This window comes from Festucalex cinctus, chromosome 3 (genome assembly GCF_051991245.1).
Source record: "Festucalex cinctus isolate MCC-2025b chromosome 3, RoL_Fcin_1.0, whole genome shotgun sequence".
Lineage (NCBI taxonomy): Eukaryota > Metazoa > Chordata > Actinopteri > Syngnathiformes > Syngnathidae > Festucalex > Festucalex cinctus.
The window spans coordinates 9595524-9612342 of record NC_135413.1 but is presented as its reverse complement, the minus strand read 5'-3'; the positions used below and the strand labels follow the sequence as shown (position 1 = coordinate 9612342).

Genomic DNA, 16819 nt, shown 5'->3' with positions numbered 1-16819 from the left:
CACCTTTAAAATTAGGACTTCCTTTAAAATTAGTCTCATTCCTTTAAAATTAGGACGGAAATTAGGAAGCCTGCACCAATTTGAGCAGCTACTGTTGTCATTTTGTGGTCATTTACATCCAAAATATGTTTATACATTATTTGTCCTTTGTCTCATCAAATGATTTTGGATGCCAATAATTATAACAGCACCACTGATTTCCAAAGGAATATTTTACCCCCGGGCGACACGGTGAATGGCTGGTTAGCACGTCCGCCTCCCAGGACTGAGGACTCGGGTTCGAGTCCAGGCTCCGGCCTTCCTGGGTGGAGTTTGCATGTTCTCCCTGTGCCTGCCTGGGTCTTCCCCGGGCATTCCGGTGTCCTCCCACATTCCAAAGACATGCATGGCAGGTTAATTGGGTGCTCCGAATTTTCGCTAGGTGTGCTTGTGAGTTTGGATGATTGTCCGTCTCTGTGTGCCCTGCGATTGGCTGCCAACCAGTTCAGGGTGCCCCCCGCCTACTGCCCATCGCCAGCTGAGATAGGCTCCAGCACCCCCCGTGACCCTTGTGAGGAGTAAGCAGTTCAGAAAATGGATGGATGGATGGATATTTTTCCCCCATAAATCCTATTAACTTGGATATTTTCCGGACCAAGGAATATAGTATAGCTTCTTATGTTAATTGAAGACTCTAAATTCTCAAGAGGTGTGAACGTTTTTGTTCTTGTTTGTTTCCATGTGCCCTGTAATTGGCTGGCAACCAGTCCATTGTGTTCTCTGCCTCTCACTCTCAGCTGGGATAGCCTCCAGCTCACCTGAGACCCTAGTGAGGAAAAGCAGTCTAGAAAATGGACAGATAACAAGAGTGGCATCCCCAGCCTTTATTTAGCAGAGCCCTTCTTGAGTGACAAGTGTTCAGTCAGTAATTCACTTGCCTATGACGTGATTCAGTGATGTGCCATTTCGTAGGCTGCAACAACCGCCCACGCACGCACGCCCCCCCCCCCCCCTCCCACACACACACACACACACACACACCCCCACACACACACACACACACACACACACACACACACCCACACACACACACACAGACACACGCACACAAGCAGTAAAACCTTTTCACTCTGACATTATTATGCTGTGCGACGTGGCCTTTTGCCTCACAGTGCTGTAAGACCTTGATAGCCCGGACAGTTTGAGCTGTGCGAGGGCGGGATGGCAGTAATATATCCATGTCTGCAGCTTTTTGTGCACATTCCCAATAATTACACAGACCAATGACTGAGTGGATGTCGCGTCGTCCCCAGACTAAAATCCTTGTCATCCTTCTCCGCCACCCCCATCTTCTCCTCTAGAAACTGGCTACAGCTGCTGAGAAGTTCCAGATGAAACATCAGTGGAAAGATGAGTATGAGGTGAGGAAACGATGTGGGAGTTTTATTTTTTAATCATTTCTGCATGCATATCGAATGTGTAACGATTTGTGGCAATTACTGCATAAGTTGTCGTTTCAGCAACAACTACAAAAAAGGCAGTAAGAATCAGCCACAAAATCAGTTATATACACTTTTACTCTTGTTGCAGTCAAAATTATTAAAACTTGACGATATTGTCCAATTATAGCCTTATTCTTTCTAACCCAAGCCCAAGTTGATGATAAAATACTGTATGTTGCAATAAAATTATGTTAGAGACGGCAGTTAAAATGTAAAAGGAAAACAATTCTCTTGTTCATTCTGTGGGGTGACTGGGGAATGGTTAAAACAGTTTCCAATTAAAAAAAAAAAAGAAAAAAAAAGAAGGGCCACTGGGAAAAATTCTATTTTTTTTTTCTTTTTTCAGTTTAATTTAATTTAATTTATTCAGACTTTAATATCTTCAAGACATAACAAAAGTAGTTGTAAGGTGAAGGCATCTTTTGTTAGTGGAACATACCATAACTTCCGGACTATAGGCCACAACTTTTTCACGTTTTCAACCCTGCGGCTTATACGATGATGCGGCTAATTTATGCATCTTTTTCTAGTGTTGTTCCGATACCGTTTTTTGCCTCCTGATACCGATTCCGACACCCAGCTTTGCATACCAATACCTAAGTTTTTTTTTTTCTCAATATGAAAAAGCTGCCCTGCCATTGGTTTAGAGCATTCTAGGGCCAATAGGATATCTTAGATCAGCATGCAGTGAACATATCACATATCAGTGAATGTTGTGCACAAGCAAGACACGAGATACTGCATCCAAAATTCTATATTAGCCTTGGAATTAATGGTATCGACATGTTACTTGTTGGTAGTCACTGATACCGATACCACTGTTTTAGTGCAGTATCGGGGTCTCTGCCAATACCAGCATCAGTATTGGAACAACACATTTTTTTTCCTAATGGCCGCCAGGGGAGCTCAAGCAGAAAAGGTAAGAGTGAGACAGGTGGCATATATGTGTCGAGGAAGACACAAGTTTAATGTAACTTGCCGCATTTTGCATGAATCAAATTAGCATGAACAGACCCACATCATGGAAAATACAAGAAGTCTCAGTATCAGTGACTTTTACCGGTATGTTATTTTTAACCAGCCCTGTTAGTTACTATCGTATTGCTGCAGTGTTACTGCCGCGTCACAGGCACTGTTTGGAAAGAAAAGCTAAGTTATATTACTAAACCTTTGAAAACTTTTTCTGTGTACTCTCTTTCTTTGTAAACATCTCATGTTTCATTGTGGGCACATGTGGCTTATAGTCAGGTGCCGCTAAAGTATGTACAAAATGCTTTTCCCTTTAAAATGTAATGGGTGCGGCTTATCAGATTCTCCCCGTGCCTGCGTGGGTCTTCTCCGGGTACTCCGGTCTCCTCCCACATTCCCCCAAAAAAAACATGCATGGCAGGTTAATTGGACGCTCTGGATTGTCCCTAGGTGTGCTTGTGAGTGTGGATGGTTGTTCGTCTCTGTATGCCCTGCGATTGGCTGGCAACCAGTCCGGGGTGTCCCCCGCCTACTGCCCAGAGCCAGCTGAGATAGGCGCCAGCACCCCCCGCAACCCTTGTGAGGAATAAGCGGTCAAGAAAATGAACGGATGGATGGATGGGTGCGGCTTATAATCAGGTGCGCTCTATGGTTCGGAAATTACGGTATTATTGTGTCATCAATATATACAAGCCCATGTTATAAGATGGAACCCAGGGACAGCAATACAACGGGAAAAGCAGGGGCTCTCAAATTGAACCCTGTGGAACCCCATAAAATAATGGCATTATTTATTATTTATTATTATTATTATTATTATTATTATTATTATTATTATTATTAGTATTACTATTATTATTATTATTATTATTACTATTATTGTTGTTGTTATTATTATTATTATAATTTTTTTTAAACCTTATGAACATTATACCTGAAGCATAATAGATAAATTAATGGAATATGGAAAAGCGTTCGGATTTCAACTCTTGAAGTCTAGAATTCTTCCCACAATTTTTTGATCACTAGTATTTCATTATCTATGTTTGATTGACGTGATTTGTATTCATGTTAAAAATAAACATTCAACCAAACACATTTAATCTCAAAAGAAACACACCTCAAAAGAAAACACGAAAACACTCATGCCTTTACGTATTTGGTCCATCATCTCAGTTGCTTCAATGTGGCTGCCCAAGTGTGTGCCGTTCACAGTGATTGCAGCCATGTCAGCAAATATTGCACATCATGATGCATTAGGACACATATTTGGAGAGCCATCGCGTCTCTGTGGAACATTACGCTAACTGAAGCCATTATTTTGTTTTTGCCACATTATGGTAACTTTTTTTTTTTTTTGTGCTTCATGTGCTTGTTTGCAGGATGATGAAATTGCGTACTACAATTCCAAGGACAATGTAAGTGTTTCTTTTCTTTCAACCCACGCTGTACGCAGACTAAAGTATTGGAGCACACAGGTCTGGGAAGACCTACAAAATGTCGGGTTGTCTCTGTGGGAATTTGAACTCCACTCAAATGATTAAAAAAACTGTGATTCATTGCTTATTGTGTAAGTCAATGGTGGAAAATGCAGATAAAACATTAAATATATTATTTTAATATATCAAGCTGCATTCTCCTATTCAGTCGCATATACCTAACACCTCCAAAATCGCAACTTTTCAGGAGAGAGGGGAAAAAAAGCCATCTTGTATGAGTTACCAAACTCCTTGCTATAATATTTCCCAACATCAGCACATTGCTCCAAAATAATGTTCAGTTGGTACTTTAAATACATTGACACATTTATTGCACTGCACTCATGCCGACCCCCTTACCAGATGGAAAGTCTTTAATGCTTTACAAAAGAAAATGACGGTTGCATCATCTTCCCAAACTCTTTCACAAAGGTCTTTAAAGCCATGAGTGATGCAAGAAAACAAACAAACAAACAAACAAAAAAACGTTAAACTGACTGAGCCATTTACTCGACGGAAATGAGTTTGCATGCACTGCAAATTAGTGAATGACTTGTTCTTGAGAACGATTTTTAACCAAAGATGCCTTATCAAATATGTCTACACTAACCATTTTCATTCATTATTGCCTAAAACAAACATACATACTTAAATATTGAGGCAACATAATACTGCACGGATCCCGCAGTGATGGAAGAGGCGGAGTTTTACAACACTACATGGACAATTGAGCGTTCAATAAAGTTAATAGATAGACTCAAGTTCTTTTCAACGCTTTGAGTAATAGACTATGAGGGGACAGGTCAGCAGTACCTAAAAATAAAAATAAAAAATTAAGACAAGGTTTATGAAAAAAAAAAACATACTAGGGGAGTTCGATATCTTTTATTTAACATAATGACATTTGATTAACAGATGACATTGTGAATGCTCATTCCTACTTTACAAAAACACTTGTATTGTGGTATCATTTGTGTCATTGACAAAATAATGCAAATCAATCAATAAATATGGTGTTTAAATAGAACATTAGAAATGCACAGACCCATTCAATTAGAAAAACAAAGATCTCATTGATGAATGAAACAGTAAAGGTGTGTCCCAAGACTTTTGTCATCCAAGCAACTCTGACGTGTGCCAGTTTAGATGTTGACCTCCCTTTCACACTCGCATCCTCCATCTCCCTCCTTCATCCTCACACTCCTCACTTTCATCTTGTAGCTTTTATTTTCATGCTACGTCGTCTCCTTCAAGGCTTTCTTCTTTTCGTCGTCTTCTTCTTTTGTCGCCTCTAATTCATCCCTCTCCCGCCTGCGCACCTTTTTTTATTTTGCAGGTGAAGAGGTTTCTGCCATGGTTCTCCTCTAATTGACAGATGAGATAGATGAGGCGGCTGTATTGTTGCTTTATTAGGAAGCAAGTGTTCACACACACTGCCGCCCTCCCTTTTCACTCCTTCCTCATTCGACGTCCAAATCTCAACACGTTTCTTTCCATTTTGTCACACCATTGATGCAAAACCGTCCTCTTCTTAGGCAAGATGATAAAATATTAACCATAACATGGCAACAAAGGTGAATGCAATTGACATTACGCCATGATCTTTCATGTTTTTCTTCAATAGCTGGATTCAAACGAAACTGAGGGACGCAAATCTCGACTCCGGCCGGACTTTAAGGAGGATCCGTCCTTTAGACGCCTCACGGACCACAGCCACACGGCCGTGCACATCCCCACCGACATCTATGATGGTTGTGAGTGCACACATGCATGCACAAGCACAGTAACCATGGATACAGCTGACACACAAAAACTGCATTAAAAGATGTTGCTGCAGTTTGTGCCTCAGCCAAATTTGCCTTTGGTTTAATAGAGGATAATGATCCAAAACAGAAGATAATGATGCCCAGTTTTAGAGAGTTGTTATTAAGATGTTTATTATTTTTAGTCACCTTACTTGGGTTCAGTTCTTTCTTGCTGATGATGTGAGTGTAAATGGTTGTCTATCTGTATGGGATCATTTTGTCAAAGATCTGTGATGTGGTGGCAAATGGTGGACCGAAATGCAGAGAAGCAAGTGAAATGTAAAAATAAGGTTTTTATTTAAAAAAAAAAAAAAAAAAAAAAAAAAGGCAGGTGAAATTATAAAAATATTAAATTCACAAAGTCCATAAAAAGCAAGGTTCAAAGTATTAAAGAAACGCAAGGTATAAAATCAAAACTGCAGGAAACAGAACATGACTTATGAACTGACACAACCTGACACTAACAAGACAACGAAGCACATGGACAAGACAAGAGTGGCTAATGGTAGCTGGTTTTTCGACACAAGGAACAAGACTGACGAGAACAGGTGTAAATGAAAACCTAACGAGTAGACATGATGCAAAAAAAGGGACAGGGAAAGCATGAAACAAAACTACATCTAAATCAAAACAAAGTCAACAAAAACAGCTCATAACATATTTCAGGATTTATAAAATAAGATATGATGAATACATTAAAACAAGATAAATCCCTCAAGTCCTGTTTCAAATGTAAAATATATGATTTCATGATTTCATAAAAATGACCCAAAACTCACATTTCACTTTTTCCAAGGGGGGGAAAGCAAATTGAGTTCAATAATTCAACACAATAAGTTTGCCCATCTTTTACAGTGACACTTCAGTGGTTTCAGTATATTTAGGCCATTGAGTATTCTTTCAGCTGAGCTATGGTGGTCATAGCTCCTGTTATGAAGACTATTTAAATGTTTAATAGCTCACTGGCTATGTGAAGGCTCTGGTGCTTTCTTTTATTCTCTTATTTCTGTCCACCGGAGAGTAGTTCTTTTCTTTTTTTCTTATTTTATTTCTTCATCCCATCTGTTATAAGTTTGTTGGTGTAGCAGAGTTACACGAAACACCCGTTAATATTTTCACCAAAGTAAAACAACACAATGAAACTTAGCTTCACACACGGCAGCTTTCAAGTGAGAAGCATGAGTGTATCAGTGTTTTGGCCCCAGAACCTAATAACTTTTTTTGTGTGTATGATGGCATATTCAAGTGAAACGGTGAACGGCAAGCTCAAGTTTATTTTCTATTTGGCTTTCTATGTGTCTCCTTCACCCTCCAAGGAATTCAAAATGAATGGCTTTGCATTGTTGGCTTTAAAGGTTGAGTCCCAGCCCTGGCTTAGGTTGTAATTACTTTAAAGGCAATTAAATGAATCTTTTGCTCATACAAGTAATTTTGAGTGGTTTTGCTGAAGATTTTATAGACAAATATCTAATGGAGTGCAGTTCTAATCCGATGTGGCTGTAATTAGATAAGATAAAACAAAAGAAAAACAATACATGTCTAATTCTGCTGTATTGCTTGTATGCCTCAGTACATTATTACACAATATGTTCTGGATTTTTTATTTTTATTTTTATTTTTTAACAATGAAGCGCCAGAAGTAAATCTAAATCTCTTTGTTAAAGTAGAAAATTGAAAAAACTCTCTGGAAAACTGCATTACATTTATTTACTCAACTCAACTCAACTCAACTCAACTCAACTCAACTCAACTCAACTCAACTCAACTTTATAAAGCACTTTAAGAACAGGCATTGCTGTATACAAAGTGCTGTACATAAACAAACATCAGTTTTGCAGTAAACAAGAACAAAGCAAACATTTTGAAGTGCGAATACAGTGTTTTTTTTTTTTTTTTTTTACAAGTAAATACATTTTACATCAGTAAATAAATAAGATGTAGTGAATAAAGAGATAAATAAATACATAAATAAGTAGACTAAACATCAAACTCATACACACCACAAAACACCAAGAACAAGTCTCATGTTGCGCCAAAAGCCAAAGAATACAGATATGTTTTAAGACGTGTTTTAAAAGAGGATATCGAGCAATCATCTTCCAAAGGATGCAGTTGACTTCCAAAGGAGGTCCTCTCAAAATTCCTGTAAAGTGGTAATAAATCTTGATTGATTTATTAATTTTATTTGACAGTACACCACAGAGAATAGTGCTGTGATCAATCCTGCCAAATTAATTAAAATTATTAAAAAAAAAACAAAAAAAAAACCCGGAACGTATATGAAGTGGGTGTGTCCGCTGACTGTACTGAAACCATGCGCCACTCAACTGTCAGCTGTTTCTGGTGCTCTAAAGCAGTTATGCCAAACTTTTATTTATTTATTTATGTATTTATGTATTTATTTATTTATTTATTTATTTATTTATTTATTTATTTTTTACTGGCATAAATGGGCTTCCATACATCTGAGGCCAACAACGAAATACTGTTGCAACAAAGCCATTCTTAAATAATGCTTAAATAGGCATTTTTTAGTGATTGCTTAATATGTTTAACGTAGTTAGCCAACATTCTCATATGAATCCCTATTGGAAAGCACACTTCACACGACACTGTGCATCCTCTCACTAAATGCATTATGCCACAACTGTTGCCATTCTAACATGCTATCATTTATTCTTATTCAAATCTGAAAATTCGGATTTGATGTTTGTTTTCAACGGCCAATCTGCTCCTCAATTTAAATTACCACTGACTGCCAGAGCCAAATACATCATGTTTTAGCCCCAGAAATTCAGAAAAATCTAAATTAAAACCAGTTAAACACTATATTTCGACAGTTGAGTACTAGTTGTCGGTCTCACTCTGCCTTGGTTAAAGGGCATGTCAGTGGTTTGCTTACTAATGGTGCCATGTGAGATTTTGTCACTCAGAATTACATATGACGTCATGGTGAAAAGGTCTATAGGAGAGAATCAGGGCCATGAATTAACACCCGCCAAACGCGGGTTAAAATTCATTTTGGTGGGTGGTTATAAAAATTTACTAGCCAATTTGGCTGGTAATGCAAGTTTCAAGGCTCGAAGTAAGCTTCGAAGATGTTGTGCAGTCGTGTGAACATTTCCGTAAAACTGTCTCTGAAAATGTCATTTGCGCACAGCTAGAGGCACTGTTGTTGTCGGACCTCGTCACAATAAAGGTGTCTCGATAGATGAAATGTGTGGTGACTTTATTTTGGAGATGCAAATTAGAATTTTAGCAAGCATCCACGTCCCCCACCCCGAACTCATTCGGGTTTGACAACTTTGACAAACGTGACATTAATCAAAATAACAGTAGAGATTTGCAGAAAAACGGCCGTCATGACGAGCGATTTGTTGACAATTCTGTTCCACCAAGAATCATTAACATCGCGACTTCACAAGCACCATTTGACAGTGATAAAGAAAAGATACCGATAAGTCATAGTGTCACACTCGCCTAGTACAATTAATAGCGCCAACAACTCTATTACTCTTATTTCACAAGTGCTAAACACATGAAAAGTGTTGAAAGAAATATGCAGTTTCGGGAAATCAAGTTGGGGTCTGTCGGGAGCACCGAACAAATTAAGTTGAGAAATGATGCACACTGTGCACCATTTCTCAACTTAATTCGTTCACTGCACAGGTATATAACATTTGTATGAATGATGCAAGCCGAGAGATGGGCAGTCTTTAAACATGCTGCCATAGACATACTGTTGTGACTTTATGTTTACGGGCTTCAAAAAAAAAAAAAAACTTAATTCGGAAAAAAAATTGGCTGGTGGAAATTGTGTTTGGCTAATAACTTGAGAGTCACCAGCCATGTTGGCTGGTCATCAAAAAAAAGTTCATTTAGAGCCCTGGTGAGAATATTTGAGTCATGTCTTCACAGTCTAACACTCAGTTGGGAGAATCACCAAACTTCCACAGAGCTTTGCAGCATTGGTCAGTAAACACATTTTTCACGGTGTGTGTGAGACCTAATGTACGTGAGAGCAACTGTGTGGCACCGTGATTTTCAGCTTTCATTAATTAGAATTCTGTGAAATGTGATGATTCAGCATTCACACGAAGGAAGGGGACTGTGGAATGGGTTAAAGTCGTGCTGTGGACCCGTCTGGCCCCAAGGTCAAACCCTTGACCTTTTATTGGGCTTCATGCATAGCAGGAAATACGGAGGCAGGTGTCCTCTATTTTCTGACTCTAAAAGTTCAGGGCTTGTTTGTTAACTTGGGCTTGAACCTGTCGTGACTTTGTCCTTTTTTGCCATTCCTGTGAAATCCCTGGTTATATTCTGGGCCGGGTGCCATCATACTTCACACTCATAGATGCCATGTATTGCTTGCAAGTAATGAATATCAGAGCTGCTGGATTCTATCCAGGACAGAGGGATGTTCTGATGGCTCAATGGGGACAAAAGTCTGTGTACACAGTCAGATCATGGGCAGTTTTTGCAGTGTGGGTAACACAAATCAAAGAATCTATATAATATTAATTCAGCAGACGTGAATTTTTATGCATCGACCCACATGTTTTGTAATTTCATGGGTCACCTTGCTTGTACAACCCCAAGCAAAAAGTATGGAATCACCAGTCTTGGACGAGCACTCACTCAGGCGTTTTATTCTGAAGACCAAACTCAGATTAAAAAATAAATAAAAAATGAAACAGGCGTAAGGTCATTCCAAAGTGCAACATCTTGGCTTTCAGAAACACTAAAAGAAATGAAGAAAAAAACATTTTATAGAGCAATTGCAGGGAAATAAATATGGAATTACTCCATTCTGAGGGAAAAAATATGGAATTGTGAAAAACAGATAAAGAACAAACAATCAAAACGCATAACTACTATTTAGTTGCACCACCTCTGGCTTTTATGACAGCTTGCAGTCTCTGAGGCATGGACTTGAGTGACAAACAGTATTTTTCATCAATCTGGTGCCAACTCTCTTTGATTGCAGATGCCAGATCATCTTTGCAGGTCGGCGCCTTGCTATGGACCATTTTTTTTAATTTCCACCACAAGTTTTCAATTGGGTTGAGGTCTGGGCTCATTGCAGGCCATGGCATTGACTTGATGTGTCTTTCTCCAAGGAAGTCTTTCACAGTTTTTGCTTGTGGCATGATGCATTGTCATCTTGGAAAATGATTTCATCATCCCCAAATATTTTTTTCAATTGAAGGGATAAGAAAGCTGTCCAAAATGTCAATGTAAACTTGTGCATTTATTGAAGATTTAACCACAGCCATCTCCCCAGTGCCTTTCCCTGACATGCAGCCCCATCTCATCAAGGAGTGTGGGAATTTTGATGTTTTCTTTAGGCAGTCCTCTTTGTAAATCTCACTGGAATGGCACCAAACAAAAGTTCCAGCATCATCACCTTGACCAGTGCAGATTCGTGACTCATCACTGAAGATAACCTTCATCCAGTCATCCACAGTCCATGATTGCCTCTACTTAGCCCAGTGCAGTCTTGCTCTTTTTTGTTTAAGCGTCAATGATGGTTTCCTTTTAGCTTTCCTGTATGTAAATCCCATTTCCTTCAAGCGATTATGAACAGTTCTGTCACAGACATTGACTCCAGCTTCCTCCCATTTCTTCTTCATTTGTCTTGTTGTGCATTTTCTGTTTTCAAGAAATATGGCCTTTAGTTGTTTGTCTTGACGCTTAGATGTCTTCATGGTCTACCAGTACACTTGACGAACAACCTTCCCATGCTGTTTGTACTTGGTCCAGATCTTCGATACAGCTGACTGTGACCAGCCCACATCTTTGGCAACATACGTGTAGAGTTACCTTCTTCAAGAAGTTTGATAATCCTGTCTTTGGTCTCAAGAGACATCTCCCTTGTTTGAGCCATGATTCTTGCCAATCCACTTGGTCCAGTAGCCCTCCAATGTACACTGTTTTAACTGCTGACTAATTTGAGGCAGGTGCCCAATTAAGGAAAGGAAATTGACTGGATGTGTCCTTATTTTCTGCTCAAAATGGAGTATTCCATATTTTTTTCCTCAGAATGGAGTGATCCCTGCACTTGCTCTATAAAGTAACATTTACTGACCAGCACAATGTTTTTTCTCCATGTCTTTTAGTGAAAGCCAAGATGTTGCACTTTGGAATGACCTTACAACTGTTTCATGCTTTTTATCTGAGTTTGATCTACAGAATAAAACATCTTAGTGCTCGTCCAAGACTGCTGATTCCATACTTTTTGGGACTAGGACCATAAACTACTCCTGACAAAAGAGACACCAAAACATGAATGTAGGACTTATCTGAAGCTTAAAAATGTAGTATTAGCTAGTATTAGCCCATATGACATAGATTTCCGTCTGTGTGCGTGCGTGTGTTTGTTCAGGTATTCATCCTTTATGGGGACAAAAATGTGCAGTCGCATCATGGTGGCCTCGTGAAGCGTGGGAACAAAAAACTTGGGAAAACCCCTAGAGTAGTATGAATGCATGAGATTTTCTATACAGTATATTACATTTTTAGCATTGCCCCAGGTGGCTTGTACTCTGTTAGGCAAGCTTAATTTCAGCTCAACTCAACTAAATTTTACCTCTGCAGCACTTCAAACACAACCACAGCAGAAAGTCCAAATTGAACACAAAACATAGAGACAATTGAATAACATAATTTAAAAACACCAAACCAAAACCAAGCTAAAAAACAAAACAAAACAATAGATAGTGAAGGTGCTTTTCTCCTGTGTAATAAGGGGTCATTCCATAGTTTGGGACCAGTAACAGTAAAAGTCCTATCCCCTCTGAGCTTCAACTTAGACTTTGGCACTTCCAGAACCAACTGCTCAGCAGACCTGGCGTGGTGATGGAGAAATTTAACGAGGTAGGCAGGGAGAGACCATTTAGAGATTATAAAACAAATCGCAGTATCTTAAAATGAACTCGAAAGTGCAGAGAAGTGAAGGGAGGCCTGAGTAGGCGTGATATGTTCTCTCATGTGTTCCAGGTAAGAACCGAGATGTTTGAAGGAGGGCTGGCTGGCTGACTCCAAAGTAAATTTTATCACAGTAACACAATCAAGGTCTGATGAAGACATGCATGGTTTACTGTTTGTTTCACAGTGCAGCTGTGTAATACATAATGAGCAGGGACTGACTGAGCTAACAGGCCACTAATTGATTTTGTGTTGACTACATGTTTGGTAACGTCAACCATAGTACAACCTGAGCCTCTTCCTAACCCCAACTATTACTATCCCATCCCAGAAGTGACGACGAATTTGCAAAAGTGACGATGAATCGACAAGATTGTCAAGAAGGAGCATGTGCAGAATGTAGCAACGTCTTGTTCGTCTATTTGGTCGTATTTTCGTACATGATAAAATGACCAATATGGTCATTTTGTGTTGGCGGACGAGTTGAATTTAGAACTGTCAAATTTTGAAACAAGATAGCATTTAGCATTAGCCAAAATGTTTGTAAAACCACCGGCCACCTGATTGAGTAGCGATGTTAGTTGTTTTTTTTTGTGTGTCAGAGGAGAAAGAGGATCCCTTCCTCTTCTCCACGTGAAATAACCCTCAGCAAACCCACATGACACACATGAGGTGAAGCCATATATCGTGTTCGGTCTGAACCGATACTGCACCAATTTGCCGAAACGATTGACATAGCTTAAACTACCCAAAATCTGTGTAAAACCGTATCAGAGAAACCCATTGAGATGAATGTAGAAGATATTCTGAATGTATATACACTACAACATGTATTTCCCTGTGTGTGCGGTTGTGTGTATGTATGTGTGCAAAACTCAATTTGCTTGGAGATTGTGCCTTAAGCTGACACCAAGCAATGCTAGAGATGTGGTGTTGTGCACTTTTGATGAAAACAGATTGTAGACATGCATCAGTCTGCATGCGAGCCAACCGACGTCTTCGCATATTTTTTGCACCCAGCGCCTGCCTTCTCCACAGAATGTATTTTTCTGAGCGCTCTGAAGGGAAAAGAAGACATTTGTACGCTGTTGAGGCTTCAACTCGCCTCAATTTGATCTCCACCCCATAAATGTCTCCCGGAATAGCCTTTTCTCAGCCAGGGGGGCAAAATTGGATTTTCTGGGTAAAGTGGGAGGCGGGGTTATGAAATCCCCCCCCCCCCCCCACCGCCCCCCCCCCCCCCAACACCACCACCCCCACCCCCCATACTGGTTTGCCGTGAGACTGGAAATACAGCAGATAACAAACGCACCACATTGGCTCCATCTTTTTGTCTAAATAGGGGGAGAAGAGGGAGTGTGGAGTGTAATTGTTATGTTTCCAGCAGTAGATGTTATGAATCTCAAATAACATTTTAAATGTTTCTCAGCACATGAGCCAAAAGAAGATGGGCTTTGCTTTCTTAACATATTGGATAATTAGCAAACCAATTATATGAATGTTGGAGTTGTTTTTAAGCTGTTTTTTTTTTTTTTTTTTTTTAAACCAATGGCGGATACTGTCCATACATGTTTTCTGCGAGTGTGTGTTTATTGCTATTTATGATTCCATGGTAACAGAATGTTGTGTACTTCTTCATACAGTATTTTAGGGACCTCTTATGGTGTGAGGACCACAAATCATGAGACCCATTATATTCATTAGGGAGTTATTTTGAAGTTGAATGTTATGGCACATACCATTGATACATGTTTTCCACAACTGTAAAGTGCTTACTTTTATTCATGGTCCTGTGGGGATTTCTTTCACATTTACATTCCGGGGACCTCAGTTCGGGAACCATAAATCAGGGAACTATGATTTGTGGATCTAGTATGAAGGTCATTTTTCCTCGCAATGGTTGGACTGATGGGGTTGAGGGCCCAATTGCAGGGAAACAAGGCAGAAATGGTACTTAACAAAAACTACATTAATTAACGAATGTCTGGAAAAAACAAAAAAACAAAAAAAACACTCACACTAAGTTCACCAGAACAAAAAGACGTGACAACTGACAAGGATTACAAACCATTCAACAAAGACTGAAAGCAAGCTAAGTACAAACAACAGTGAAGAACACCTGGACACGACTTGAGTGTCCGAGAGGGCTGATCATCAGACATGAGGGAATAGGCTGATGAGAAAGGTGGATAGAAAATCCTACTAAATTCAAAACAAAAGTCCAAATTAAAGGTCATGACGCATCTTTTTAGACAATCACTACTTGTTACGTTAGTACCAAAAATCCGGTGCCCAAAACGGAAATATGAATAGAGGCGCTATTTGGAAGCTGATTTCTTTCAAATACATCCACAGAGAGATAAATTTGGTAAAATTATTAACCATGTTTATTATTCTGGTTAGTGTGCAATCATCTAGTCATCCAATTCATGCTATTATATTGACTTGCGCTATGAATCTGGCAGACTGGGTTCAATGCAGAATCCATGCAGTGTAATGTATTATTATCCTAACAAATGTATATGTGAAGCTATTTTAGTCTGGAGCTCCATTGAAACTTTTAACATCAAGCAATTTGAAGTTTTCTCATTATGCACCGCTGGCTAGTGTTATTTTATCTCCCCCCATTTAGAATTCTGCATTTAATGAGGTAAAAGCATAATCTGCACACACACACACACCCACACACACCCATACGCACTCACACACCGGACACATGCGCGCACACACACCCACACACGCATGTTTCAATTTAACAACAATAAAATAGCCACTCTTGGTAAAGCGAGACTTCATTAACTTCCACTTCGAGAGGCGCACATGCAAATGGAAGTGTTTGCACATCAATGAGCCACGTCACAATCAATACAGTAAATTCCAATCTATTTCACTCGCGTACACTTAAAGAAGTTTAAAGCCGAGTAAAAAAACAACAATAACACTTTTCTCTATGGAGATTGTTCTCTGTGTCAAAATTAAAAATGCAAATTTATTTACTAAAATATATTGTACTGCGGGTAGCACGGTGGAGAGTGGAGAGTGGAGAGAGTTAACACATCCGCCTCCCAGTACTGAGGAAGCAAGGTCGAGTCTAGGCTGCGGCCTTCCTGGGTAGACTTTGCATGTTCTCCCCGTGCCTGCGTGGGTCTTCTCCGGGTACTCCGGTCTCCTCCCACATTCCAAAGACATGCATGGCAGGTTAATTGGGCACTCCGAATTCTCCCGAGGTGTGCTTGTGAGTGTGGATGGTTGTTCGTCTCTGTGTGGCCTGTGATTGGCTGGGAACCAGTTCAGGGTTTACCCCGCCTACTACCGAAGCCAGCTGGGATAGGCTCCAGCACCCCCGCGATCCTTGTGAGGAGCAAGCGGTTAAGAAGATGGATGGATAGTCTAAAGCAGTCTGATTACTATCGTATTTATAGAATATGTGTTAAAGTGATAGCTACGTGAAGAAGAAGAACATTTAACAGCAGAAGAAGAGTGTCTTTTAAGCAGAGATGGGTAGAGTAGCCAAAAATTGTACTCAAGTAAGAGTAGCGTTACTTCAAAATAATATTACTCAAGTAAAAGTAAAAAGTAGTCATTAAAAAATTTACCTGAAATAATGCGGTCACTACATTTCTGTTAATACCCATCCAGCAGAACAATTAGAAACTTGTACTTTTTTAGCCTAAATCTTTTTTTGTTGACATATGCTATCATTGCTACATTGAATAAGACGTTGATATGTTTTCTTACCAGGTTCTGGCATTACATGGAGTCAAGTGTTTATCTGTTACAAAAACTTCTTTACAGTTAATAATTTATGACACTTAGTGGCTACCGCCAATTCATGCCTCCATATAACATGTATCGTGATCTGTTTCATTTATGGCAACAGTAAAAAAAGTGTTTGCAAAAGAGTCTATGTGAAAAGGTCATTTTCAACACTTGACAAGACAAATACCTGCCTAAATACAGCAAAAAGGGAATTTAGGGACATGTTAATTCAGGTTCGATGTGGAATTTTTATATGCCAAAATGTCCGTTTGTTTCGGCAGACACATAAGACACCGCATTATAAAGCTGTTATTCCGCATGGCGTGTAAGGTAAACATGCTAATTATATGAGGCCATGAGTGTTCTGAAAAACACGTGAAAATTACAAAAATGTTTGTGG

At 39.4% G+C, this 16819-nt stretch overlaps 1 protein-coding gene across 1 annotated transcript in view; it reads left to right on the top strand.

Moving 5' to 3' along the window:
- LOC144015591 (voltage-dependent calcium channel subunit alpha-2/delta-1) overlaps positions 1–16819 on the top strand; it is a 132655-nt gene that overhangs the window by 43017 nt on the left and 72819 nt on the right. Inside the window, exons 4-6 of the mRNA XM_077515714.1 lie at positions 1341–1400; positions 3833–3868; positions 5553–5682. Coding sequence (XP_077371840.1) covers positions 1341–1400; positions 3833–3868; positions 5553–5682 — 226 coding nt within the window. The remainder of the gene's footprint in view (positions 1–1340; positions 1401–3832; positions 3869–5552; positions 5683–16819) is intronic.